Source organism: Rhodamnia argentea, chromosome 8 (genome assembly GCF_020921035.1).
Source record: "Rhodamnia argentea isolate NSW1041297 chromosome 8, ASM2092103v1, whole genome shotgun sequence".
Taxonomy (NCBI): domain Eukaryota; kingdom Viridiplantae; phylum Streptophyta; class Magnoliopsida; order Myrtales; family Myrtaceae; genus Rhodamnia; species Rhodamnia argentea.
Window position 1 is genome coordinate 26,988,516 of NC_063157.1, and position 25,291 is coordinate 27,013,806.

The 25,291-nt window shown below is 41.8% G+C and overlaps 5 protein-coding genes and 1 non-coding gene across 6 annotated transcripts; 4 read left to right on the forward strand and 2 right to left on the reverse strand.

The window, feature by feature from the left end:
• Positions 1 to 1,713: 1,713 nt before the first annotated feature.
• On the forward strand, positions 1,714 to 3,960 carry LOC115738142 (sugar transport protein 10). The gene is made up of 4 exons (XM_030670669.2): positions 1,714 to 1,865; positions 2,064 to 2,389; positions 2,478 to 3,107; positions 3,499 to 3,960. Exons 1-4 carry the CDS (start codon positions 1,730 to 1,732, stop codon positions 3,943 to 3,945), a joined length of 1,539 nt encoding a protein of 512 aa, XP_030526529.2. The 5' UTR covers positions 1,714 to 1,729; the 3' UTR covers positions 3,946 to 3,960.
• Positions 3,961 to 4,887: 927 nt separating this feature from the next.
• On the reverse strand, positions 4,888 to 19,357 carry LOC125316379 (thioredoxin X, chloroplastic). The gene is made up of 3 exons (XM_048284588.1): positions 19,220 to 19,357; positions 7,373 to 7,766; positions 4,888 to 5,593 (listed from the first exon to the last, which is right to left on the reverse strand). Exons 2-3 carry the CDS (start codon positions 7,706 to 7,708, stop codon positions 5,387 to 5,389), a joined length of 543 nt encoding a protein of 180 aa, XP_048140545.1. The 5' UTR covers positions 7,709 to 7,766; positions 19,220 to 19,357; the 3' UTR covers positions 4,888 to 5,386.
• LOC115738144 (E3 ubiquitin-protein ligase RING1) lies at positions 11,225 to 12,685 on the forward strand. Its single transcript, XM_030670672.2, has one exon. The coding sequence runs from the start codon at positions 11,463 to 11,465 to the stop codon at positions 12,426 to 12,428; it is 966 nt and encodes a 321-aa protein (XP_030526532.1). The 5' UTR covers positions 11,225 to 11,462; the 3' UTR covers positions 12,429 to 12,685.
• LOC115738146 (E2F-associated phosphoprotein) lies at positions 16,279 to 18,945 on the forward strand. Its single transcript, XM_048284589.1, has 3 exons — positions 16,279 to 16,531; positions 17,187 to 17,352; positions 18,448 to 18,945. Exons 1-3 carry the CDS (start codon positions 16,474 to 16,476, stop codon positions 18,707 to 18,709), a joined length of 486 nt encoding a protein of 161 aa, XP_048140546.1. The 5' UTR covers positions 16,279 to 16,473; the 3' UTR covers positions 18,710 to 18,945.
• TRNAT-UGU lies at positions 19,036 to 19,107 on the reverse strand. The gene has a single exon. It is a non-coding gene; the product is annotated as a tRNA-Thr (tRNA).
• On the forward strand, positions 19,270 to 21,816 carry LOC115738145 (probable prefoldin subunit 5). The gene is made up of 3 exons (XM_030670673.2): positions 19,270 to 19,563; positions 19,670 to 19,747; positions 21,441 to 21,816. Exons 1-3 carry the CDS (start codon positions 19,270 to 19,272, stop codon positions 21,522 to 21,524), a joined length of 456 nt encoding a protein of 151 aa, XP_030526533.2. The 3' UTR covers positions 21,525 to 21,816.
• Positions 21,817 to 25,291: the final 3,475 nt, after the last annotated feature.

Sequence of the window (25,291 nt, forward strand, 5' to 3'; positions counted from 1 at the left end):
CTTGCCCACCTAGGTGATCTTCTTGAACTATAATCGTATCTCAAATGCTACTTGTGCCTTTTGTCGATGCAAACCAGATAGTGTGGATCATTTATATTTTGCCTCCCAACACACGAGTACCCTGGCTTCTTTTTGGGCAACCAAATGTAACCTCGCTTGGTTTAATAGATGTTAGTGCGACAACTTACATTGGGCCATGCGGCATCTCAGATGCCGGACATTCCACCAAGCCATTGCCTGCTTTTCTTTTGCTGCTCTTTGCCATATTATATGGAGGGAGAGGAATCATGCTCTATTTCGAATCTGGACTATCTTCATTCCAGCCATCAAGGTGCACTGCGAGAAGATTGTTAAGGACAAAGCCTTGACCTTCAAACATGTGAAAGACACTCCTTCTAACGGAAGATGCAAGCCGGTTGGGGTATTGATCCGATAATCTTCTATGACCGAGAGGGTCATCCCAATAGCTTAGGTTATATTTTTCCCTTGGCCCCGCTTGTTTGGCCAGTCTTCACTTTAGTTTCCGGGGACCTTACCCCTTTTTTGGACCCACGATACTCTTGCACTCGTTGTGACATTCTTTAGTGTAATCATAAGTGCAAGACCTCTTTTTTGAAGTGTCGGGCTTCCCATACTTTTGTATAGTTGCGCCTTGGTTAAAGTTAATATAATTCTTACTTTTACCAACAACAAAAAAAAAAACAATTGACGGGTGTACTAGTTTGGGATTTTTACCATCCGTTTATCACAGGTGTACCGGTTTAAAAATTTTCATGGTATTAACCCAATTTAATGGAGATTAATCAAGGGTAAATTTTGTCGCACGCATGCCAATTTTGGGTTTTCGATGGTCAAAAAATTAGTTTACGATAAATTTGTCCCAAGCGTACTAATTTTGGATTTTTTGTGTTCAAAAAATAAGTTTGGTGGTAAATTTGTCACAAGTATACCGGTTTGGGATTTTCTTGGTAGCATTAACCTTTATGTTAATATTTCTCTCGGAAATTAGGGGATGCAATTAGCTCCAAAGCATAATTACGTTAATCATTTTTCTTTATAAGTTTTAGAAAATTATAAGAATTACTACACAATCTCCATTTGAATGTGTGACACCTTGTCCGGCTAAGCCTAAAGTGCGAGAGCTCTTTCGTTGTCTAATTATCTGGAATTGACATTAAACCGATAAAAAAAAACGCTCTTGAAAAAGTGCAGAAGGATTCAAAATTTCTAAAAGAGAAAAAAAAAAAATCAGAACTAACGTAAATAGATAACGCAATTATCCACCAATTTAGATGGAGGAACTTATCAGAATTTCCGTTACATAATCCGTTGGCAATGCAGAGAGATAAAAAATGTTTGGCCAAATAAAAGAAGAAGGCCAACGCCCGGCCAGCATGTACAACCTATATCTTCGCTTTCAGCAGATGATGTCCTGGGTCATGAAGACATATCACTTCCAGGCAACGGACACTCGTTTCCTTTCTGTATTTGCAACAACGTTGTAAGGACAGAAAACCGTCTTCAAGATAGGTCCTAAAAGAAGGGGCTTTTCCAAATCTCTATATAAAGCTCGATCAGACCGCAGTTAAGATACAATGCAATTGAAGATTTCGGGTCTTTCTTCCTCCTGTATTTCGGCGGTGCGGATCGAGACTTCGAGTACCGTACCATCGAAAAACTGGAGTGTGGTTCGATACCGAATATTAATCCACGTTAACGCTGGGACGAGATGGCAGTAGGAGGGAATTTTGCATCTCAAGGACGGGGTGGGAACTATGAAGGTGGCGTCACGCCTTTCGTGGTCGTCACCTGCGTTGTTGCGGCCATGGGCGGTCTCCTGTTCGGTTATGACCTCGGTATCTCAGGTTGGTCATTCGTTTCCTGAGGTTCATGCTTTGAGATAGTCCACTTTCTAAATTATGCGCGCGCATGGAGTACATAGATATCTCGAACGAACAAGTTTTCCAATTAGGCATCTGCTGCAAGCAGATCCTCTCGCTATAATGTGATGCATCTTGCTTTTGCAATGGACGTAGATGAACCATTTTACATGTTTTTTGCAGGTGGGGTTACTTCAATGGACGATTTCTTGCTCAAGTTCTTCCCGTCAGTGTACCATAAAACGAAAGACGGGTCGCTCCACGAGAACCAGTACTGCAAGTACGCAAACGAGCTCCTGACCCTCTTCACCTCGTCCCTCTACCTAGCGGCACTCGTGGCTTCCTTTGCCGCATCAGTGGTCACCAGAGTCTACGGCCGAAAGATCTCCATGTTCTTGGGAGGCCTGGCCTTTCTCATCGGTGCAATCCTCAACGGCGTCGCGATGAACATCGCAGTGCTGATTCTTGGCCGTTTATTGCTAGGTGTCGGGGTTGGATTTGCTAATCAGGTCGATAAAACTCAGCTGCTATGCTGCTCATTCTCATGCATTGTTTTAAGCTGTCAATTAAATTTTTGCTTTTTTATTACCATCGCAGTCGGTTCCGGTCTATCTGTCCGAAATGGCGCCAGCGAAGATCAGAGGAGCGCTCAACATCGGCTTCCAAATGGCCATCACAATCGGCATTCTGGTGGCAAATTTCGTCAACTACGGGACTGCAAAGATCGGGGGAGGATGGGGCTGGAGAATCTCTCTGGCTCTAGCAGGTGTCCCCGCGATACTGATGACCATCGGATCGCTCTTCCTGCCGGACACTCCTAACTCCATCATCGATAGAGGCCACCACGAGGAGGCCAAGAAAATGCTTCAGAAGATCCGCGGGACCGACAATGTGGACCACGAGTTCCAGGACCTGGTCCAAGCCAGCGAGGCCGCGAAAAAGGTCGACCATCCCTGGAGGAACATATTGGAGCAGAGGTACAGGCCTCAGCTCGTGATCTGCTTCCTCGTCCCATTCTTCCAGCAGCTCACTGGCATCAACGTCATCATGTTTTATGCGCCGGTTCTGTTCAAGACTTTGGGTTTCGGTGACGACGCCTCCCTCATGTCTTCAGCCATCACCGGTGTTGTTAATGTCGTCGCGACGGTGGTTTCGATTGTCTCGGTTGACAGGTTTGGAAGGAGAGGCTTGTTCCTTGAAGGAGGAATCCAGATGATAATTTGCCAGGTAAAACTAAAACATGTGCAAGCTAATATTGGGGATTTTTAAGTTTTAACCAGAACTTATGCGAAAACCAAATGCGAAATTCCGGTCTTTCAAATTGATTTTGATTAAGAAAATCTAGAATAGTCAACTAATAACATTGTACTTATAGCTGATGACCGTTCTTCCTATTCATTTCCTTAAGTTCCTTTTGAGCTATTGACAGTGAATAACTCGAAAAGATATATCTTCTTCAAATGAAATTCGAAATGAAGAATCGCTCTGATAGTTTTTCACAGCAATGGTAACATTGCATAATGAAAACGGAGAGTAATCTCATCACATATGAATCATAATCACAACAAAGTTGGTTAGTGTTGGTGAACGTCCTTGCTAATGGATGTCCACATTACAGATTGCGGTAGGAGCATTGATTGGCGCAAACTTGGGAGTCATCGGCGAAGGATCCTTCTCCAAAATCGAAGCCGATCTGCTCTTGACGTTGATCTGCTTATATGTTGCGGCATTCGCCTGGTCATGGGGTCCGCTGGGGTGGTTGGTGCCGAGCGAGATCTGCCCATTGGAGATCCGGTCGGCTGGCCAAGCTATCAATGTCTCGGTCAACATGTTCTTCACCTTCATCATCGGTCAGGGGTTCCTCTCTATGCTCTGCGCCATGAAGTTTGGCCTCTTCTTCTTCTTCGGCGGCTTCGTGGTCATCATGACCATCTTCATATTCTTCTTCTTGCCGGAGACGAAGAACGTGCCGATCGAAGAGATGAACAGAGTGTGGAAGGCGCATTGGTTCTGGGGAAAGTACATCCCCGACGAGGCTGTCATCGGTGAGGACCCCGAGAAATAGACATTTTTGCAGATAGGAGTAACAAAGAAGAAGTTTATTAATGGTTTCTATCATTCGAGAAGGCAACACAAATTGGAGGGACCATTTATTTGATTCTCTTCCTGTGCGAAAACATGTGTGCATCTTACTATTTGGTAAATCATCTGCACAGGTTATGCTAAAAGCAAAAGAGTTGCCTCTACTTGTCTCGGTTTAAGTCCTTTCTCGTTTTTATTTCCAGTAAATTTAAGTACCACGCTAGTGAAAGTTAGGTTCGGAAACTCAAGGTCACCAGAATGGCGGTTTAGGTATTGGCAGGAGGCACAAGGTGATGATACTAAACAGAAATTTGCACTTAACAAGTCCAATCTCCAATGTCAAACGAGGAGCTGAGCTACAGTTTGAAGCATCTCTACCAGAGAATGCATCGGTGTATCGTCTACGGTCTCACGAATCACAGTAGTTGAAACCCTGGCTTGCTTCTCGGGAAATTGGACCACGAACTACAAATCAATTGCATCGACCAAACAAGAAATAGTAATGACAGCAACTAACAAGGCACTAAAGATGACATGCTGGTGAAAGTAAGACCAAAGTACTATAACTTCAGCTTTTGCCGAAGAACTATACAAAGTAATAATCTTCATATAATGGAGAAGAGCTTGCAATTGTATATTTATACGTAAAATTAAAGCAGCTCCTTCATTAGAATTTATAGAGACTTACAGAAGCCATTCGTGTAAGAACCGCAAAATAACAAGAAGATATGCCAGCCCATGTATCAGAAAAGAAGCCCCTGATAAGAGCTTCCTGTGATACTTGTACCAACTGTAATCTTTCGTCTCTCAAATTGATTACCCCAACGGCTGGAAAAAGCAAAAATTGATGCTATATTCCACTTATACTTCAAGGAAGTGGCAAAAATGTAGATTAGCGACGTTAGCACAAAGAATATCATAGATGTTAGCGGAACTGCCTTTGGCAATTGATTAACTTCTTAATCAACTAGGTACGACACCGTCGCAGGAGAGACAGCCATAAACTCACTCTTAAGTCCAACATATCTGCAGACATGTTGATGTCAAATGCCGTATACAGCCTTGCACCTCTACTGTGCCAGCAGTACAAGAATGCAGGAAAACTATGATACATTTGAACAACATATGTTTTTTCAAAATATTATCAGGTTACAAGAAGCTAGCAAAGAGTTTTGATTACTGCACAACACAAAAGAAGAAGGAAAACAAAGCCCACAGCCCTGGATCAGCAGCCACATTGACTTCAAAATATCGCGATGTGATCATCTTGGCTTGCAAACAGAACAAAATCGAACACGAGAGACTGCAGATTTATACGAAACTCCAGATTTCCAGAATTGACTGTTAGAAGGAAGAAACTTGCTCGAGCAAAGACGCACAAGGATAAGGCAGTCTGCTTGTCGTATGAAAAATTCCAAATGCTGTTATGCAACTGATATTGAATCTAGCAAAGAATCTAGATACTCCTTTAGCTTCACCTTCGTGATTGCACCTTCCCTTCTGCTTTCCAGAACTTCTTTCCCATTCTTGAAGAGAATCAGTGTTGGCAATCCATAAACTTTGTACTCTTCTATTAACTTTGGGTTTGCATCATGATCAATCTTTACAACAATCAATCTTTCCTTGTATTCCTTCAGAATAATTAACTGAAGTGCCTCAGAGATTGGAAAAGCACGTTCTTGTAGAAATATCATACGTAAGAGCCTCGTTTAAGCAAAAGATTCCCATGAATATTAATCATGGGAAACATAGTTGCATGCTATAGTTGATAGACGAAAAGTGGCATAATACATAAGAAAGTGGCATGCTGTAAAATACAGAAATAATCTAACACAATGACAACCAGCCAGCATAAGAGTGTAGCATGCTTTAAATCTGCCAACACAGCATGTTCTAAGATATATCGTTATTTCTTCTAAAATTACTTGTTGTAGCACTATTGTGCAGGTAAATGCTCATCTTCCTTAGAAGTTGACAGTAATCGACACGCTAACAATGACTTGCAAACAAACTCATGTTACTGATTATCTATAGATCCCAAACATACTCAAAGGCTAGGCAGAAGAGGCTTCAAGTAAACAAGTGGAGAACATAAATAAATTGCGGGAATTGGTGTTTCATCATGTGCATGCCTTCTAATTAATCTGAACCAACAAAATCCAGCTTAAAATATAACAAAGAAAAACACAGGGACTCCTGAAAATCAACTTACCCATCAGAAGAATCCTAACCTGACTGATTGCATTAGCACACATGTCATGTATTAAATATCTTTGTTTTGCCAATGTTATTGCCACCTAAAAGCACACCAACAGAAAGCAGAAATCTCTTGGTGATGTTAACCGACTTTTCTGAGGGAAAGTATTGAAATATAACAACACTAACAGCTTGAATGTCTTAAAACCTAGGTAATATCAACTCACCCTGCATTTATCAGCAGCTTCTCTCTCTTTTCTTTTCTCACCTTGCGAGCAACAATTTGACAAGGTTTCCACTCGATGGAGACTGCCAGTTTGGTGAGATTAAGCAAAAGAACAGAGGTGACTAGCTCATGAAGAATTCAAGTAGGTGAAATCTGGAGGGTAAGAGGAGGCTAAATTCTATGAAAAGAAGCAGAATAGATCACACTCGAAGGTTAAAGGAATACAGCTTCAAGCCGCCACCTCCCTAGAAATTAGAAGGAAACGACCATGACGGTTTAGTATTTCCAAGAATTAACAAGAGAACAATTAGGAAAGGAAAGCAACGGAAAAACTGGAGCTACCTTAATACTCAAAAGGGGACCTAAATTCTCATGTCACTTAGGGCGCATGACAGCACTTCTGGAGCAAAATTTCGTTTGGTATCATAACTTCTGAAGTAAAATCCATTTGATTATGCAACTTTATTTTCCTATTTTTGGAGCATTTTTTTCTCCGGAAGTAGTTTTGAAGCAACGTGAAAAAAGTAAAAAAACTTACTTCCCTCCAAAGTTAAAACCAGAAACGGAACTAGAACAATCAACTTCTGACCCGATTTCTAGAGTAGAAGTGCTGCACGTATCTTCCATCAGCAATTCATCATCGAAGACTAGAATAAACTGTTCAAACTTCTGGGCAGCCTCTATGTCATATGCTTAATGGCGTCTGTACTATTAATAGGAACCCTCTCACTAATCTGAAAAGCTTGAACCAGTTGAGTTGAACATGCTCTAACATTCCCCTCGCAATCTCAACTTAGCCTGGAAATTCAATCGGGATGGAAACACGAGCGATAGAGGCCATAAGACACGGGAGCTTTGGTTCTTATTCCATGAAAAGTATAATGTGTAAAACCGACTACTCAATCCAATCAAAATGAAGCCGAGAGAAAGCTATAAATTACGGAATCCAACCGCAGGAGAGAGAGGGGATTGGAGAGGATTCAGAGACCTGAGCGAGCCACTCCATGGCCGGAGAGATCAAACGGCAGGGGCCGCACCAGTTGGCGATGAACTCCACGAGGACCGGACGATCGCTCTTCAACACCGTCTCGGAGAACTGGCTCTCGTCTATCTCCGTTATCCCGCCGCCGCCGCCTCCGGCAGCGCCGCATCTCCACGTGAACTTACGTACCGGGGCGAGTCCGGTCCTGCCCCGCCACGTCCTGAACGACGACTTCGACGGAGGAGCCAAACTGCCGGCACTCACGGCTCTCGCACGACGGACCGGAGGGAGCGGCGGGGGGAGAAGTGCGCCGGCGTTCGACAGGAGCGTGGCTCCGTCCATGGCGTCTTCGCTTCAGTGGAAGGCGGAGGGAGGGAGAGAGAGAGAGAAGAGAGAGAGAATCCGACTCGTGGCTCAAAGAGCGGTACAGTGACATCCATGGCTGATCCATCGTCTCGTCGTCCATCGATTTCCAGCCACTTCTTCCTTGAACGTGCGTCACGCGATGGGCACGTGATAGTCTTTTAACTTTTAGCGTTTAGGCGATTTTGGTCTACCAATAATTTTTTGAATTCGTGCGATTTCATCCTCAAGGCTATGTTCTTTCGCTACAAATGAATAATTTTTTTAAAAAAAATCAACTTATATCGCTTCCAAAAATAAATAAATAAAAAATATTCTTATTTTTAAGAATATTTAAATATAAATAATTATTAATATTAAAATATTTTTCGTTAATTAATTATTTCAAGTGATATAAATAATCATTTTCAATAAAATATTTTTTTATCATTTCCTTTTCATGAAACAATAGAGCTCGATTTTATTATGCGAATCAAGTCATTAGACCTTTTCAATTTGTCCATACAAATCTTTCGGTTAATCACTCTAATTAAATGGTCAATTTTTTTTGGTCAAATAGTCAGGTTAATTTGACGTCACATTGCTTGTGTTGCAAAAATGACAAAAATGACGTGATGTTAATTTGGTGCCAAATGGGCAGAAAATGAGCTGGAAAAGCAAGAAAAAAGAAATTCGAATTTTATTATTGTAATGACATGATCCCATGAGGGCGGAAAATGGTCGATGAAGTGATATATGAGTCGGACACTTGTCCTTAACTTGCAATGAGGCCTTTTACGGTCAAAGCCCATATGAACAAAATAGTGCGGGCTCCGGCCCAAAAAAGACAATATTATTGATGAGTGAGACCTAGGTGTGACATAATAGTATTAGAGTTAGAGCCCAACCGGAAGTGTGTATTTCGGGGACGAACTGGGCGAAAGTTGGTGAGCTTGTAACGACCCGATCCAACGAGAGCGAAGAATGGTTGTGAGGGCTAGAGAGCTTAGACAAAGAGCGGCTCTTGATAGGTTTCTAAAATGGCGAATGGGGTAGGGATAACCAAATCTCACATCACCTACCCGTGATGGCGTGAAGTGCCATATATGTGTGGCACTTGTCCACTTTGGCCCGGAGTTGGTCCCTATTCTATAACTTTGTCGGGAGCTATTCCTTATCTAAACCCTATAACCTTGGCGACTCTCATTACCCTCGTCAAATTGGGTCTTATTTCACGCCCAAGTCCCACTCGTCAACAATATTATCCGCTATGTCACGCCCAAGTCCCACTTGTCAACAATATTATCCGCTTTGGGATTGGAGCTCACACGATTTTGAAAAAAGTCCAAGTTCATTCCTACCCTATTCGCCATCCTAAAAGCGGTTCATCCCTACTCGCCTTCGCCATCTTAAATGCCTGCCAAGAGTAGTTTCTTGTTCAAGCTTTCTAGCCTCGACGACCCCACCTAAAAGCGTTCATCCTTACTTGCTTTCACCATCTTAAAAGCCTATCAAGAGCCGTCCCTTGTCTAAATTCTCTAGCCCCGATGATCACTCCTCGCCCTCATCGGACTGAGTTGTTACAATTATATTATGGATAAACAAAATACTTGACTACATTAATCAAGAAAGTTAAAATGTTTAATTTCACCAAATAAAATTTAGAGGATCAAGTCGTAGCAATCCACAAAATTATTTAACTTTTTTGCATAAAATAAAAGTTGGAGGAACAAAATGCTTAAACACTAAATTTTAGAGGATTAAATCTGTATTTAACACCCAATCAAATGCTATTTAGCGACTTTATCTTTGTTAAATGCCACCACATATCGGTCTATATGTCCCAACAGGAAAATTAAGATGGTGTATCCTTCTTGAAATCGCTTCGCACTTTTATGGAAACAATCTTTATTTATGAATTATTTCGATTAATTCTATATATTTAAGGAAAATTTTCAAATAAGAGCCCAAAGTGTCATCATTTTCTTAAATAAGGACATGCAATGGATCTTATTTCAAATAAGGGTTTGAGATACTCTTATTATTTAGAAGAAGGGTTTGTCTGAAGGACATTTTTGTTATTAATTTTTTTTTTTTTTTTTTGTTTTGCTTTCCTTTTCTTTTTTTCTTTTTATTTTTCCTCTCCCCTTCCTCGGCCATCGCCTACCTCAGGCAAGGGTTGCCCTCATCGCTAGAGGAGGGAAGCGGGAAAAAAATAAAAAGAAAAATAGAAAAAAATAGAAAAAAAGGAAAAAAAAATTAGAAAAAAAGTAAATGAAGAGAATATTCTTAGTTAGGTCCTTCTTCGAACAATAAGGGCATTTCTGACTTTTATTTGAAATAAAATCCACTTCAAATTTTTATTTAAAAATTTTTCTATTTTAATGTTGACATGGATTTTTTTTAGCTACGCCGTTGGTTAGAGTTTCATAGCTTTGCTCGGTCAAAATAGAGAAAATAAGCTCTACTCGGACCTTGGCCTTGTAGGCCTTGCGACCATGGCGATGGTGGTTGATCACCTACGGTGGTCGTGCCCTATCGCGCGCGCATGGGACTACTTAGTTGTGGGTGCAAGCACTATGTGACATGTGCCTCAAATTCTCCGGCTAGCCCGCATAGTAACACTTATGGAATTAAATTTATGTTCCAGAAGCACTTTCGTTTGGTAATGCAAGTTCTGAAGCAAAAAATCCATTTAGTTATGTAATATTACATTTTTACTTACTTCTGAAGTTGTTTTTAAGTCAATTCCAGAAGTTAAAAAATGTTAATTCTCTTTTAGAAGTAGAAATCTCTCAATATCAATATCTAATTCACTTCGACCTCTTTTCATTTTCGGATCCTCTATCTCCTAATCACGCCTCTGCGGTCGCCACCTATCGCCACCCCCGCCGACCTCCGCTGGCCATTATCGCCCATCGTTGTCTCCCGCCGTGGCCACCCTCCAACCGTTGCCCCTTGTCGCCCACCGACCGTCGCCGCCCGCTACCGTAGCCCCCTCTGCTAACCGCCGGTGGGTTGCCGTCTTCGGTTGCCCGAGTAAAAAATAAGTAATATTATTTAATAATAAAAATTATTTTTAAAAGAATTTTTAAAAAATTTAAAATGTAGTAAAAATTTTTCGACCGCTGATAATAATTTTTCATATAAGATCTTGTGTTAAGAAATGTTCCGGAAGTAGAAAATAGCAATCGTTACCAAACTAATTTTTATTCTAGAAGCGGAAATTTTGTCCTGTTATTAAATACTTTTCTTTGATAAGAAATCAACTTCTGCTCAAAAGTAGAAATAGAAAAATTAACTTCACGGTTAGAAGATAATTTCGAAGCGTAAGTATTGCCATGCACAACAAAATTGACTTGATGATTATCTATCGAGGCTTATTAATTTATAATGTCAGAATTATTTAGTTACGAAGGAAACTCGTTCTTCATTTTTAACTCTATTTGAAATTAGTAGAGAGGTGATTACTTATTACTTGACAAGTGTCATTACCAATTAAACGTGTATTAAAAAAGAAAATAAATTCTATCTCGTTGACGAAATCGACCGGTTGACTTTGTCTTCTTCACCGCCTCAAATCGACCTCGAATCCGCGCTCGCCCCTCACCGTCCAGAAAGGACTCCATCGCCGCCTCACGAGCGTCGGTCAAGCACGGCTTTCCGCGGGATTCGATATGGGTATAACATGAGATCCGAGTGCGGAATTCTGTTCACTCGCTCGTAATCGAGTGTCCCCAATTCCAGCGCCGCCATGTCGTTCGCTTCCCATAGCGATTTCGCCGCCGCCGGCGAGGACCCCGGCCGCAAATCGTTCTTCTGCCACCAGTGCACCCAGACCGTCACCATCGCCGTCTCCCCCTCCGCCGACCCCCTCTGCCCTCGCTGCAACGACGGCTTCCTCGAGGAGTACGAAAACCCTAGCCCTGGCCTGTCTCGGAGCCCTCCTTTCTTCGCCGATCCTTTCTCCTCCCTCCTCCCTCTCCTGTTCCCAACCTCCTCCGCCATTCACACCACCGCCACGGCCGCCCCCACCGCCACCGTCGACCTCCAGAACGCCGACCTCTTCTCGAACCCCTCGACCTCCCCTTCCGGTCCGTCCGAAGAACTGTTCGACCCGTTCGCCTTCTTGATGAGCCACCTCCAGGATCTGCAGTCCAGCGGAGCGCAAATTCAGTTCGTGGTCGAGAGTAGTCCCTCGGAAGGCCGCGGAGGCGGCGGTTTTCGTCTTCCGGCCAATGTTGGGGATTACTTCATCGGCCCAGGTTTGGAGCAGCTGATCCAGCAGCTTGCAGAGAACGACCCGAACCGTCATGGGACGCCGCCAGCTTCAAAGTCGGCGGTCGAGAACCTCCCGACCATCAAAGTCTCGGAGGAGCTGCAGAATTCCGAGATGAACCAGTGCGCAGTCTGCCAGGACGATTTTGAGATGGATATGGAGGTCAAGCAAATGCCTTGCAAGCATATCTATCACGCAGATTGCCTCCTGCCATGGCTTGAGTTGCATAACTCGTGCCCAGTTTGCCGTCACGAATTGCCGACCGATGATCCTGATTATGAGAATCGGAGAGGCGCGACCCAGGGGAATGCGCAAGGAGGTGGCGGTGGCACTAGCAGTGGAGGAGGGGAGAACAGGACATTTCGGAGGAGTTTTAGCATAATGTTGCCTTATGCTTTCAGAGGTAACGACGGATCGAACTCGGCTTCAGGTGGTGAGTGATGTGAATGTGGGAGGCTTCAGGTGAATCATTTGAGGAGGGTCGTAATTGAAAGATATCTAGTGCCCTCTCTCTTCTTGCTAAACAGATACAGTTGGATTTTTTTTTTCTCTTGCTTGCCTTGGTGGTTTGTTCATAGACTTGCTTATGTACTTCTCATATAAGGTACAAATCTCTATGATTTCTTGCTTTGACTGGTCTCTGATGTTCTTTTAACCTGTAGCGATCATTTCTTGATGAGTTTTTGTTCATTGATACTCTCTTCTTTTGTTGGTTCTATGAGTGAACTCTTTGTTAGCTCAATGCTGCTACAACAATGCATTTATCTGGTTACTCTGTTTACCTGTTGTTTTTCTTAGTTTATCTTGCCGATTGACGAAATTCCTCCACCACATTGGATACTCTCTCAAAACGCTAGGTGATTTGTTGAAGAGATTGGTATGGTAGTGGCACTTTGCCATCTGATTGGAGATGGTTCATATACTGCATGATAGAGTTAAATGCACCATTAGATCATACAAGCAGCTTCGTAAGAAAGTTATTAGCTTGCAAGAGGAGCCAAAAAGAAAGAATCTTGACAAGGTAATAGCTGCCTAAGTGTGGGGCTCCTCAGCTTGATTGGAATAGGCAGAGCCACATAAATTCATAGTTATGGCTGTCTTTCTTGTTCTCCATGATTGTATACGTCCCTGCTTGTGTGCCATTTTGTTTGACTGTCATGTGGTCCGTTCAATTACTATGAACTGATTGGCTAGTTAAATCTTATGCCTGGGCTGTTTTAAATGTTAACAGTAAAGATATTGGATCTTATCAATGAAGTTATTGATTGATATGTTTGTATGCTGATCCCGTTGGGACGTTGGGAGTTGGGATCATGAGGTGGTTAGATATGTCTTGACATTGTTGAAATATTTCTTTATTTCGGGTATCTACAGGACTGGTGGCTTTCTCGATCCCTCGTTCATTTCTATTCTTTCTTTTTCTTTTCTTCTCTTTTTTTGTGGGGGCCTCACTACTTGTTTTCTTAGGAGTTGAAGAGATGTGCAAAGAATTGGAAGGAGGACAATGGATAAATATTTTTTTTCGGGAATTAGTGTGGTTTCTTTCTGTTGGATCAGCTTATGATGGTACTTTGGGTCTTATCATCATCATATCACCATCATGTGAAAATGTCAAAAGTAGTCCACTGCAGGAGTCTCTTTGTTTAAGAATGACATGTATATTTGTTCTTCGGCATGGCACGATTCCTTCACACGCACACTATTAGTTTGTTGCTTGTTTTGAGGCTTCAAAACATCGGGTCTCTAGGATGTCTGTTGTGCAAAAGAGGGGTCTAGAAACTTTTTTACCTCTTTAATATCCAATAACAGGCTGGGGAGAGAGATCTTTCTTTTGTTGGAAAGGTAGCTATATGTTTAAGCTACTGTTTCTTGCTTCTCTATGCATTTAAATTCTGTGTAATAGGTGTAGCCTTGAATTTACATTACTTCGTAAAAAAATAAGTATGTCATTCTTTACGTGGTGGGATAGAGTAGACTTCATGTTACTCATCTGCTATGTTGTAAATTGTTCAGTTGGTTGGTGGTTGGCGTCCTGTTAAGTGTCGAGGGAAAGGTGCCATTTCAGTTCAGCATGTTTACAAGCTGTGTTGTGTAACAGCTTGTATCGTGCTAGATGAAAAGCTTCTTTTTCTCCATTGAATTATATGGTATTTAATTGTTTGATGGAAACTGCGGAGCTTGCTTACCCCATGTGCCATATGCAGCCCGTGATGGGGAATAGTTTTAGGCTCATTGTTCATATGTGATATCATTTGAAATGAGAGCTGCAAGTTCCATGGCAATTGTGATGTTTCCATTGTTTGCACTTTCGACTGTGTGGGGTAAAAAATGTAAGAGAAAGAAGAGCTTCTTTCTTGTGGTAAAAGGTCATTGTGTTTTCTTATGTTGGTCTCTCTGCCTCGGCTTTTCTGCTCCAATTAGACTGTGAGATACATGATTGTGAGAGTTATCTTGTTTGATTCTGGAAGTTGAGGAAATTGGATGTGATCGTAGGGTCGCTTACATAGCAGAGATGCTTGATAAGTTTACCACTGTGGTGAGGTTTGGCAGTAGCTATGTTGTGGGATTCTCCAGTAGTTGTGACTGAATTGTCCGGTGCCATACTACAAAAACAGTTGTGGGGGGGTTGAATCCTTTTCTGTGTTTTGGATTCCGATTTGTCGTGAGGCAACATACTCGGATCGTGTTTTGCAGGGGCAATTGTTTTGCAGTGTTGGTTTAAGTCTGAATTTTCTTGGTCCCAAAGGGCGTATTTCACGTACTCGGATTGTGTTTAGCGGAAGCAATTGTTTTGCAGTGTTGGATTCAATCTGAATTTGCCTGGTCCCGAAGGGCTTGTTGCGTGCTGCACGTCGCACCATAGTGTGTGCTCATGGAATTGAGGAACTGCCATTTTGATGTCGATCTGGATGGTCATCTTGTTCCATCAGCTGACCTGATCTGTCGTGAAAAATATGATGGGATGCATGCTCCAAGCCAAAGAGTGCCAAACAATGATATGGTTGGAGGATCAAGCATCTTGAAAATCCTAGGACGAGCCTTCTTGCATCCCATTTTTTTCTGTTGCTTAGGCGAAAAGGTGAATTTAGAGCGCGTTGTGATGCTTACGATTAGGCAGATCGTTATTTCAAAATGACTCGTCTAGGGGACGCAACTCCATTCTTAAATTTGTCGACCATGCTGTTCGTGAATAGTGGGGATGGAGCTGTTCCAGACGCACCAGAACAAAAAATATTTTCGTCATCTGCGAAAATATTTGGACATAGATTATTATCGGTGATGAAATTTTGTCATTGATTAATTATTATTTTTAGTAATATGAGGAAACATTTTTAGGAAAATATCTTTTGACATCCTTTATTTTTCTAAACAAACAGAGCGTAATAAGCAAAATGGAGTATTCGATTTGACGAGGTATCTACAACCATTTTTATGCTTAGAATAACAAGTAAAAATGTTTCAGAGAATTTTAATTTTATGTATCGGAACAAACATTCACGGTCATTCGCCTTTTCACCTTTCACAATTGCTCTTGTATGTTTGCACTTTTTTCCAAAGCATTTATTCTAAGTACGTACCTTCCCATATTTCTCAAGTGTAACCGATTAAATCACTATTGCTCGCATTTTATAAACTTCCATTTTTTTGCTCAAATGGCGTCATGTGCATGCGAATTTCAGTGGGATTGCTCGATTAAATTTAAGAGTTAATATCACCAAAACTCTCAAATTGATATACTTATAATAAATTTATTTCAAATTATTTTTTTGACTACCAAAAAATCTCAATTTGGTGCATTTGTCATAAATTTATCCCAAAATGGTATAGTTATGACAAATTTATCCTTTGTTATTTTTCGTTAAATTTTATCATCAAATTGCTAAATTGGATGGCATGTGACAATTGTTGAGTGTATACGTTACCCTCTGTTTGTTATAGGTGTACTAATTTGGAGTTTTTCGTGATATTAACTCAATTTAATGAAAACTAACAAAGGGTAAATTTATCAAATATGTATCTTGCGGTAAAAAAAATTAATTTGAGATAAATTTGTCACGGTTGCACCAATTTATGATTTTTGGTGGTCAAAAAAATAATTTGGGGTAAATTTGTCAAATGTATATCCGTTTGGAGTTCTTGATGGTTAAAAAAATTATTTTGGGTAAATTTATCACAAATGTACCGATTTGTGATTTTTCGTGGTCCTATGAACGGATAGACAAGTTGAAAGGCTCGGCCCGCCCAATTTTTATCCGGCCCGAGCCCGCCCGACGATCGCCTCTGATTACATCATGCATGCGTCACTCTTGCGGTCGGACAAAATACCTTCTCCGTTCAAGCACAGCGAGTGACACAACCGTCAAGAACTTTCGCTCCACCGCCTCAGCCGAGCTACCGAACACAAGTTCGGGTCGACTGATCACGTCTCTCCTCGTTCCCCGCGCAAAGCGAAACGGAGAGCCGTTTCGAAGGCGGAGAGAGAGAGATGGAAGGAGATGGCAAGGGGGACGCGGACAAGTCCCCCGCCTATTCGCAGCAGACCGGTAATTCCCCTCCTGAAGCCCTCAAATCCTCTCTTTCCTGCACGGCACTGAATGTTCAAGTCGTTCCATTGATGTCGCCTTGCGATTGTATGCGCTTTTGATTTGATTTGATTTGATGTCTGACGGGGGGTGCGAGGGAGGAGATGGAGGACGGTCTTCGAATTGCCGCTCGCGTCCCGTCGCCACGGCATTCGCAATCTAAATGCCGGGTTCCTCTTGATTTATCCGTTTGGGCCCCTCCGCGGGAAAAAAGCTCCAATTTTTGCAGTTTGCTTGGTGGTGGAGTCTTGATTGATCGACATTTGCGCGTGCTAATGCTCGTGACTCTATGTTGTCTCTCACTTTACGTGGTCTTCGTCATTGGCTTAGGTTTATCTTTAGTGCATTTATCCGCTGATTTGTGTATTCGATGCTTACACGGCTCGGAGTGTACTGGACTTGATGATCATGTGTTTGGTGGTTGTGTTTGGGCTGACATTGAGGGTCCAAAAAACATGTAGCCATTTTGTCATTCTAGCAAAAAGTTATCAGGGAGGGTGACAGGATTTTTTTTGTTTTGCACGGTATGGCGTGGGGTGCGTACTTTTTTTACGGTTAAAATTTGATGGTGCACTCTGACCGGGATTCTTCTTGTCTTTGTAACTCGAACTGACAGTTTCCGAGGACGATGAAATAGACTACTCTGTCAAACCTGAGTTTTATGATCCAGATCTAGATGATAAAGATGAGCTATGGATTGAGAAGAGGCGTAAAGGGCATGGAACCGATGCCGTGTTGAGCTGCCCTGCTTGTTTCACTACCCTCTGCCTGGAGTGTCAAAGGTTCTGATTGGAATGTCTGTACAACTCGAGGATTGTATGGATGTTATCTGAATTGATATGGGACCTGAAGTATGTGCGCGTGCGTGCACTCGCTGGGGTCAATGCACACAAAAGTACTCGCACTTACCCAAATATCCGATTATGGTTTTGGAGGTTCCTTTCCTATATGCCTCTTCCCTTCCTGTTCCTCTACCTCTTTTGGAATTGTTCCATCCAAAGGGGCAAGAGAAAGGCGAGGTTTGGTTTGCAAAGTTATTGGTTTATGATGGTTTTTGGCAGTTATGGCAAATATTCATAGGCTATAAGTTGCATTTTCTGCAACAATCTCTCAGGAAACGTTTAGGACAGTCTAAATTATTACAAGGTTCAGTTCTCTAAATTATATGTTTTGGGGAAAAAATAAAGGTATCAACTTATGCTGTCTTCTCCACGATGAAAAAGAAATTCAATAGTCAACAGTCTCACTTGGAAAATTTATGCCAAACTATTTTCTCTTTTGTGAGGAACAGGAAGCTTATATAGAATGATTCTTTAGCCTGAAACTTCATTTGGATTGCTTAGACACATTTGCAAAGCTTTTGGTTGTGTTTAGATTTACTCAGAGTGAAACTCGCAGACGGTTAGCACTACTTTACTTTATGCCTGCAACTTGCCTATTTCTTCGTAGCTATGACTTTGGGACAAATAAACTAGCAATTTCTCCTGAAGACTGATAGACAGTGTAGTCACGATGCAGGAATAACCTTGCATGGGTGATGTTCTTATCCTTTACTTACTGCTTTGTTCAAGCCACTGTAGAGTTGCACTTTCAGTAGTCAAATGCTGCTTGCCATGATGCTTTTTCGGTTAGAGAATAGTCTTCCGTAATACTCTTTCATCAAGAGTATCTCATACACCCACCTTTTATCACTTTTATTTCCCTTTCTGATACTACACTTGTTTTGAGTGATTGTTTAACGATGTAAACTCGAGTGTCTAAAATCCAGTTTGATGTACGTGGAACATGACCTTATGTTTGAGAGTCTCCCCTTTTCTCGTACTGATGGCTGATGCCGAAATGAAATTGAAACAGAACTCATTCAGGATTTTGTGTAGGCATGAGAAGTATATCACCCAATACAGAGCAATCTTTGTCATGAATTGTGAGGTTATGAAAGAGAAGGCTCAGCCGCCAAGCATCGCGCGCCCAAAAAGCCGGAAAAGAGGGAGAGGATCTGCCACACCTGATGCTTGCCCTGCCACTGCCAGCAGCGAAACCCTCAAGCACGTCTGCTGTTCCATCTGCTCCACAGAGGTCGGCGTGATGGACGAAGAGGAGATCTATCACTTCTACAATGTTCTCCCTAGCGAGTCTTGACTTGCCCGAGTCTCATCTCATCTTCCAATGCTGGCTTTGTGCACTCGTCTCTCATGTCCTGGGAGTTTTGAAAGTTGAAGGTCATTGAGCTTGTTGTGATGCCAAGGTTTTTCAATAGAAAAAAGGTCTTTTCAAGGGCATATGCATATGCTTTTGGAGCTGTACTTCTGTAAGCTAGGGGGAGCCTTTGCATTTCAATTGCAATCTAATCTATCAAATTTTGTCGGTTCCGATGATGACGACTCTGCGGTCAATTGCTTAATTCGGATGTGCAAAAAAAAATTCATTCTAAGAGATGGTGAAAATGAAAAGGAGAGGAAAAGAGATGCCCCCATGCAGGATCGAACTACAGACCTTCAGTTTACAAGACTGACGCTCTACCACTGAGCTATAGGGGCTCATTTTTGCACCCGCTTTCTACGGAAATTTTATAATTTGTTTATCAGTTTAATAATGGCATCTCGCCACAATTTCTAGAAAGTAGAAGCATAGGTTCAAGCAGTAGCAGGGGAGAGAGAGAAAGAGAGACGAAGAAGAAGAAAACGGACACAGGGAGAGAGATGGCGGCGGCGAAGGGAGGAGTGGCGATGGAGTTGGAGAAGATGAGCGTGGAGCAGCTGAAGGCGATCAAGGAGCAGACGGATCTGGAGGTCAACCTCCTCCAGGACAGCCTCAACAACATCCGCTCCGCCACCTCCCGCCTCGAGTCCGCCTCCTCCGCCCTCCACGACCTCTCCCTCCGCCCTCAAGGCCACCCCATGCTCGTCCCCCTCACCGCCTCCCTCTACGTCCCCGGCGCCCTCGACGACTCCGACAAGGTCCTCGTCGACGTCGGCACCGGCTACTTCATCGAGGTCCCGAATCTTTTGTCCTCGCTTTGCCGATGTTGGTTGGCTTTCGATCGATTTGTGCTTGATTTTGACTCTGTTCTCGTGTTCTCCGCGCGTGTATGTGGATTAGAAAACGATGGCCGAAGGCAAGGATTACTGCGAGCGCAAGATCAATCTGCTCAAATCTAATTTCGATCAGCTCATCGAGGTGCGGATCTCCTGATTTTGCCATTATTCTTATTTGAAGCATTCTGTGCAGTGGATGAGTCATAAATTATGCGTAGAGATTTTGAAAGTACGGTGATATGAGCTGCCCTGTGATTGCTTCCTTGGCATTGTCATTGTCATGTTGGTATGCTATGCTGGAATCCTTCTCAGCGGGAAACGTAATTGGGCTTGGAAAATGTGTGTTTTCCTGTGGAGCTAGGCTTCTTATTATCCTTTGCAGTATTGAACGGAAAGGACCTGGGATTTGTTTCACAGTAGATGATGGGGCTTCACTACCGTAAACGTAAATGTTTTCTCTTTTGCTAAGTACTTTCATAACAGGGTCTCTTGTTCACTAACAACTCCGAATGATCGATATGGTGAACTATTCTGCATAAAATAAAGGGGATCAATGTAGAGCACTAGTGGGTTAAAAAAAAATGTAGAGCACTAGAGCACTGGGCACTTAATTCTCTAAATAGAAAAGGGTTGGATGGTATTTCGCAATCCACGTCAATTATGATGGGGGAAGATGCAAGTTTTTGGATGCTTGATATAGTAGAGTCGACAATCCTTCCCCGTTTGCCCGTTGTCCTTTTACTTGGTTGAGCTGAAAGTTCGAAAAGGCAGCAAAGACCTGGTGCTTAATGATTTGTTAGGGGACATTTGCGCCGGTTATCCACTTGTTAAGAGCTTCTCTTTTTGGTTTCAAAAGTTGAAATACCACAGAAGATATAATTTGTAAGCTGGAAGGATCCGGAAACTCAGTTTTGTATGATATAAAACTAAGTACTTAGATTAAACAATGAAATACTAGTCTGACAACAAGAAAACATTATAAACATGAAACAGACGGGGCAAATCTTTGCTAACATTAATCGCTGCGCTTGAAATTCACAGAGTTAAAATAAGTAAGCACTTGAAGTTTACTTCTGGCTTATTTTTTCTTCAAATAGAGTGGTACGTTGTCCTATGTGAGGAGCGAAAAATACTAGTTGACACTAAAATCATGACATTGCTTTAAAAAAAAAAAAAAGAATGAAGAAGCAAGTTGAGATTAAGAACGAAAATATAACATATGTGATATGTGATAGGAGTGAGTGAAGACTAGTCTTGCTACCTAGACAATTGAGTAATATGAAAAACCTAAAATTGTAGATGTGTAACAAGAGTCTGTCAATGCATGGCGACCACTGCTTAGCATGTATTGCAATTTATCAGCGACTAGAGAGATGGTTTTTTCTTTTCCTTTTCTTTTTCTGGTTTGGGATCTTGATCCTGGCAACTACTTTTGCATATTTTGAGGGCCCATCGTTTTTGCTTAGATATCTGCTCATTTCACTAGGCTGTAAATGCTTTTTGTGAGAGAGAACAATAATAAGTTCAGAATTGTTGTGTTGTATGTGTTAACGGGAGGGGGGCAATATCAGCTCTATGACTAAGGTCATCCTTTGTACTTTCATGTGTATTTTGTCTACATGTACATGTATGCCTGTGCATTATGCATATGTATGCCTTGCAGGAGCCTTACGTGCCAAAATTGCTGGGGAACAATGATTTATTTAAACAGTGCGGATGATGCGACTGATTGCATTTGCTTGATGGAACTACTTCTCGATTGGTTTCGTGCATTTGTACACTTTCTCTGCGGAGCATTTCACTGACTGTTTTGTTGCATAAAAATGGCATCACAGGTGGCATCAAAAAAGAAATGCATTGCAGATGAAGCTGGGGCAATCTTGCAGGCAAAGCTGAAGCAATTATCTCCGACAAGTTAGACACGATTGGCAGCATGTCATGTATGCAGATCAGTTGATCTCAATTTTGCCGCGGGTAAACTGCTTCTGGGACAATGTAGCATGCATCTGGCGATGCTAGTCATGTCTTCGGTCAAACGTGATATTCCCTTCCTGAATCCAGAAAGTTTTAGTGCATAGGGACGGTGATTGAACTCATTCAAGGTAAAAGAAAAGGGTTGTAAGTAGAGGACTTAATGCGGATATCAGCTGTTAATATTTCTATGGCTCATGCTGCCTCATTATTGTTTGAAACTGTTAAGATGTCCGAAAATCATTCGTGATTTACCTTTCGTTTAAATTTTTTTTTTTTTTTGGGGGTCTTTTAGCTTTTTCTGGTTAATCCTTCCTGTTGTTTAGATCTCCAATCCGATACGGGAGTGTTGGAGCTGATACTGGTTAACTTCTCTCAAGATGAGAGGGAGAGGAACAGAAAGTGGCCGTTTCGATTTTAAATCTTTTGTCCTTGTCGCTGTAAATTAACACGAGAGTTGATTGTATGTCGCATTATAAGTTTGAAGGGATCCCTTTGATTTGGTTCGAGCCAGAATATAGTATAACCTTCTCTCGAAGTATCGCCCGTATGCGATCTTCCATTAATCAACCCAATCTCCCTGTTCCTTCCCATTGCGGTATCAATTCTCGGTATTAAAAACATTGGTCATGATCCTAAACTCTCATCAAAGATGGGTCGGAAAAGCATTTGTCGCCGTGATAATCAATACCCGGCGGTGGAAGCTTGTGCAAGCAGAAGTATTCGACTAACCCGTGACAAGTCTCTTTGAAGTTCTAAATTCACCCGCGTCGATGATCTTCTGGTTGCGCCATCCTTGCGCTGTGGTAGCTTGTGTTGGATCAGTTGTAGAGTGTCGAGGAGAGCGTCGACAGGTTAGTTGGTAGTGTTTCGGGATTCAAAAAGGTCAACTTCAACATTGAAACATTTAACGAGATTTAAGGGTGAGTTAATTTCTTCTAGGGACACCATAAACTATTCAAGACTTGGAAACGCTAGAATGCCTAGGCTTCAACATTAGCTTTTTAATGGAGAAAATTATCAAAAGAAAAATTTTAAATATATTGTAATTGTGTTAATTCAGTTTTAAATTTTTTTTTAAATGAGTCTTAAACCTTTTTGCATTTGTCCAATTTTAGTCCATTCGATCGATTTTCACCGGAAATTACTGCTGTGGACAAATCCTTACAATATTTTTTTCAATTTTTTTTTCCTCTTTTTCTTTTTATTTTATCCCTTTAAAGTCACCGGTAAGGGTCAGCGAAATTTGGGAAACTGCACATAAGGTTTAGCAGAATTTTCTTGCGACCTTTGCTGTTTTCATCGAAGAAGGAGACTGCACTGCACGTGAGATGAAGACGGCCCATCGGAAGGCCGACGCGGTTTGGGTACGTTCTAATTCAAGTGAGCGGAAGTTGGTGGCAGTTTGGCCTCCGAAACAACTGGACATTTGACCTTTCTATGTGGTTTTCCGCCTCCGGGATTGGAGAAGAACGTTGCTGCGCTTTGCGTGTTCGGTGAGGACGTTTTCGAAAGAGACGGACGGAACAAGCGAAAATTCAGGTAGCACATTCGACGGTCGAAATCAGACACATACCGATTTGAGTCAGCCGAAATGGCCGCCGCTTTGCCGCCGGGGTGTTTGGGGATTCGCTAGAAGTGGCGGTCGACGTCATTGATGCAGACGGGGAAGGTTTGGGAGAAGCCAAGGGGACTGCTTTGAAAGGAGATGCGACAAGAGGAAGAGCGAGTTAGGCATGTTTGGTTCAGCATTGAAATTGAGCATTGGGGCTCTAAAGTCTCTAGACCAAATGCAAATGGTGTTTGGCTACTTTTTTAACTTACTTTGAGGATATGCAATTACATCTCAAATGCTCTTCAAAATCCTTTAGCCCGGAGGTACTTTGAGTTAAAAGATTTTTGCGAAATGTAACTAATTTATTTATTTATTTTAACTTTGTCACTTTTGCTTGCCGCCACCCGCCTGTCGACCCCCACCTCCCGCATCCCGCCCGCCCCCGACGTCTGCCGGCGGCCGCCGCTGCCGCCCACTTGTCGGACCACGGCGCCACCCATCGTCGGTCGACCAATTGCCACCCCACATTGACCTCTGCTTGCTCGCCCCCCCCGCCGGTCGCTACCGCCGACCGCCACTTTTTTTTTTTTTTTTCAAAAAGTAAAAATATTTTACGAAGTTCATTTTTCACCAAACAACATTTAAGTCAAAGTTGCTTTCCAAATGTGCTTTTAAAATACACTTTACCAAACACTATTTGCATTTTGATAGAGGTCTTTAGTTCAAAAATATTTGTATTTTCTCAAAGTCTCTTGACCAAATGCTAAACCAAACGGGGTACCCGAATTTGGCTCATATTAATTATGTAAATAGCATAAATCGGCTATTTCAAATACAGCTTGTTTAGCTTATTTTGACATTCATCGAGTTTAAAGAATACAATAATATTGCTAATTTAATTGTAATAAAAAAAAATTAAGAAGGGCTGCATATAACTGAGGTGTAGTTTAGATTGTTGGCCATCCCTGCTGCCGCTCGGTGAGGCCGTCGACGATGAGAGCAACCTGTCCACGTGTGGCCACCGGCGATGGTCACAGTGGCCGTCACAACGAGTGCCAACATAATTTCTACTAAAAATCCAAAAAGAAAAAAAAATTTGTATTGAAATCGTGTTAATTTTTTTTTAACTTGATCGGTAAAATAATTTTACATGTTACGACTCTTTTTCGTATTTAGTTATGGCGGCGTGTTGTCAATAATAATAGGTGTTAATGTGGAAGTGAAAATTAATATACTAAACAATGAGTGGGTGGTGAATAGTGAAGAAGCGGCGTGTCCTTTATGGATGATTTTCTTATGATTTTATTTTGTTTTTTTTTTAACATTCAGTTAGAATTAGTTTTTTCTTTTTTGGGGTTTCTTCAGCTTCAATTGTTTCGCAAAAAATAAATAATTTGAAAAATATTTTCCTAAAAATGATTACTTGTATAGCTTCAAAATAATTGGTCAATATCGACGAGAATTTATGTTCAAATATTCTTCTGAACGAAGAGAATATTTTTTATGGTATCTTTCCACTACCAACTTAAGTTTTCGGGGACTTGAACTTTCGAACTTGTACTTTAGTTTCTGGCAGCAAGGGATATGCCGTGCTGACAAGAGGTGAATAGCGCCCTCTATAGAGGCAAGAAGACCTTCCTTTTTTCCTGATACTAGTTAAATTCTAACAATAGTATTCTTTTTGGATACTGGTGTAAATATTTTTATTGTTGTTTCAAAAGAACATGGTTAACATGGTTAGCACTCCCGAGGACTAGAAATTCTCTTTAAGAAACTACCTAAATGCTGCATCAAGGTTAGTCGATAGGGATGGGATAGAAATGTAGTTTACGTTTCAACTGGATCATTTGACGACCTATCTCTTTCATTAGATCTTTGCCCATTTCACCTGTGAATGCTCAAAACAGCTATGTGCATGTCTTAAGGGGAGGGGGGGCAAACATCACCTCTATGGCTAAGGTCATACTCTCTGTACTTTCATGAGTATTCTGTCTACATGTACAAGAATGTTTATGCTTTATCATGTAAACGCCTCGGGGGAGCCTCGTGTGGCAAAACTGCAAGGGAACAATGATTCGTTTGGGCTGCGCGAACGATGCTTCCGATTGCATTTGCTTGATGGAAATTCTTATCGATTGGTTTCGCTCATTTGTGTGCTTT

What these genes read in the sequence shown, in the direction of transcription:
- LOC115738142 (XM_030670669.2), top strand. Translation starts at nt 1,730, where the DNA reads ATGGCAGTAGGAGGGAATTTTGCATCTCAAGGACGGGGTGGGAACTAT. An exon ending in TTATGACCTCGGTATCTCAG is followed by an intron (nt 1,866 to 2,063) that starts GTTGGTCATTCG and finishes TGTTTTTTGCAG; the next exon opens with GTGGGGTTACTTCAATGGAC. An exon ending in TCCAGATGATAATTTGCCAG is followed by an intron (nt 3,108 to 3,498) that starts GTAAAACTAAAA and finishes TCCACATTACAG; the next exon opens with ATTGCGGTAGGAGCATTGAT.
- LOC125316379 (XM_048284588.1), bottom strand. Translation starts at nt 7,708, where the DNA reads ATGGACGGAGCCACGCTCCTGTCGAACGCCGGCGCACTTCTCCCCCCG. An exon ending in CCATGGAGTGGCTCGCTCAG is followed by an intron (nt 5,594 to 7,372) that starts GTCTCTGAATCC and finishes ATTATTCTGAAG; the next exon opens with GAATACAAGGAAAGATTGAT.
- LOC115738144 (XM_030670672.2), top strand. Translation starts at nt 11,463, where the DNA reads ATGTCGTTCGCTTCCCATAGCGATTTCGCCGCCGCCGGCGAGGACCCC.
- LOC115738146 (XM_048284589.1), top strand. Translation starts at nt 16,474, where the DNA reads ATGGAAGGAGATGGCAAGGGGGACGCGGACAAGTCCCCCGCCTATTCG. An exon ending in CGCCTATTCGCAGCAGACCG is followed by an intron (nt 16,532 to 17,186) that starts GTAATTCCCCTC and finishes TCGAACTGACAG; the next exon opens with TTTCCGAGGACGATGAAATA. An exon ending in CTCTGCCTGGAGTGTCAAAG is followed by an intron (nt 17,353 to 18,447) that starts GTTCTGATTGGA and finishes GATTTTGTGTAG; the next exon opens with GCATGAGAAGTATATCACCC.
- LOC115738145 (XM_030670673.2), top strand. Translation starts at nt 19,270, where the DNA reads ATGGCGGCGGCGAAGGGAGGAGTGGCGATGGAGTTGGAGAAGATGAGC. An exon ending in GCACCGGCTACTTCATCGAG is followed by an intron (nt 19,564 to 19,669) that starts GTCCCGAATCTT and finishes TATGTGGATTAG; the next exon opens with AAAACGATGGCCGAAGGCAA. An exon ending in ATTTCGATCAGCTCATCGAG is followed by an intron (nt 19,748 to 21,440) that starts GTGCGGATCTCC and finishes ATGGCATCACAG; the next exon opens with GTGGCATCAAAAAAGAAATG.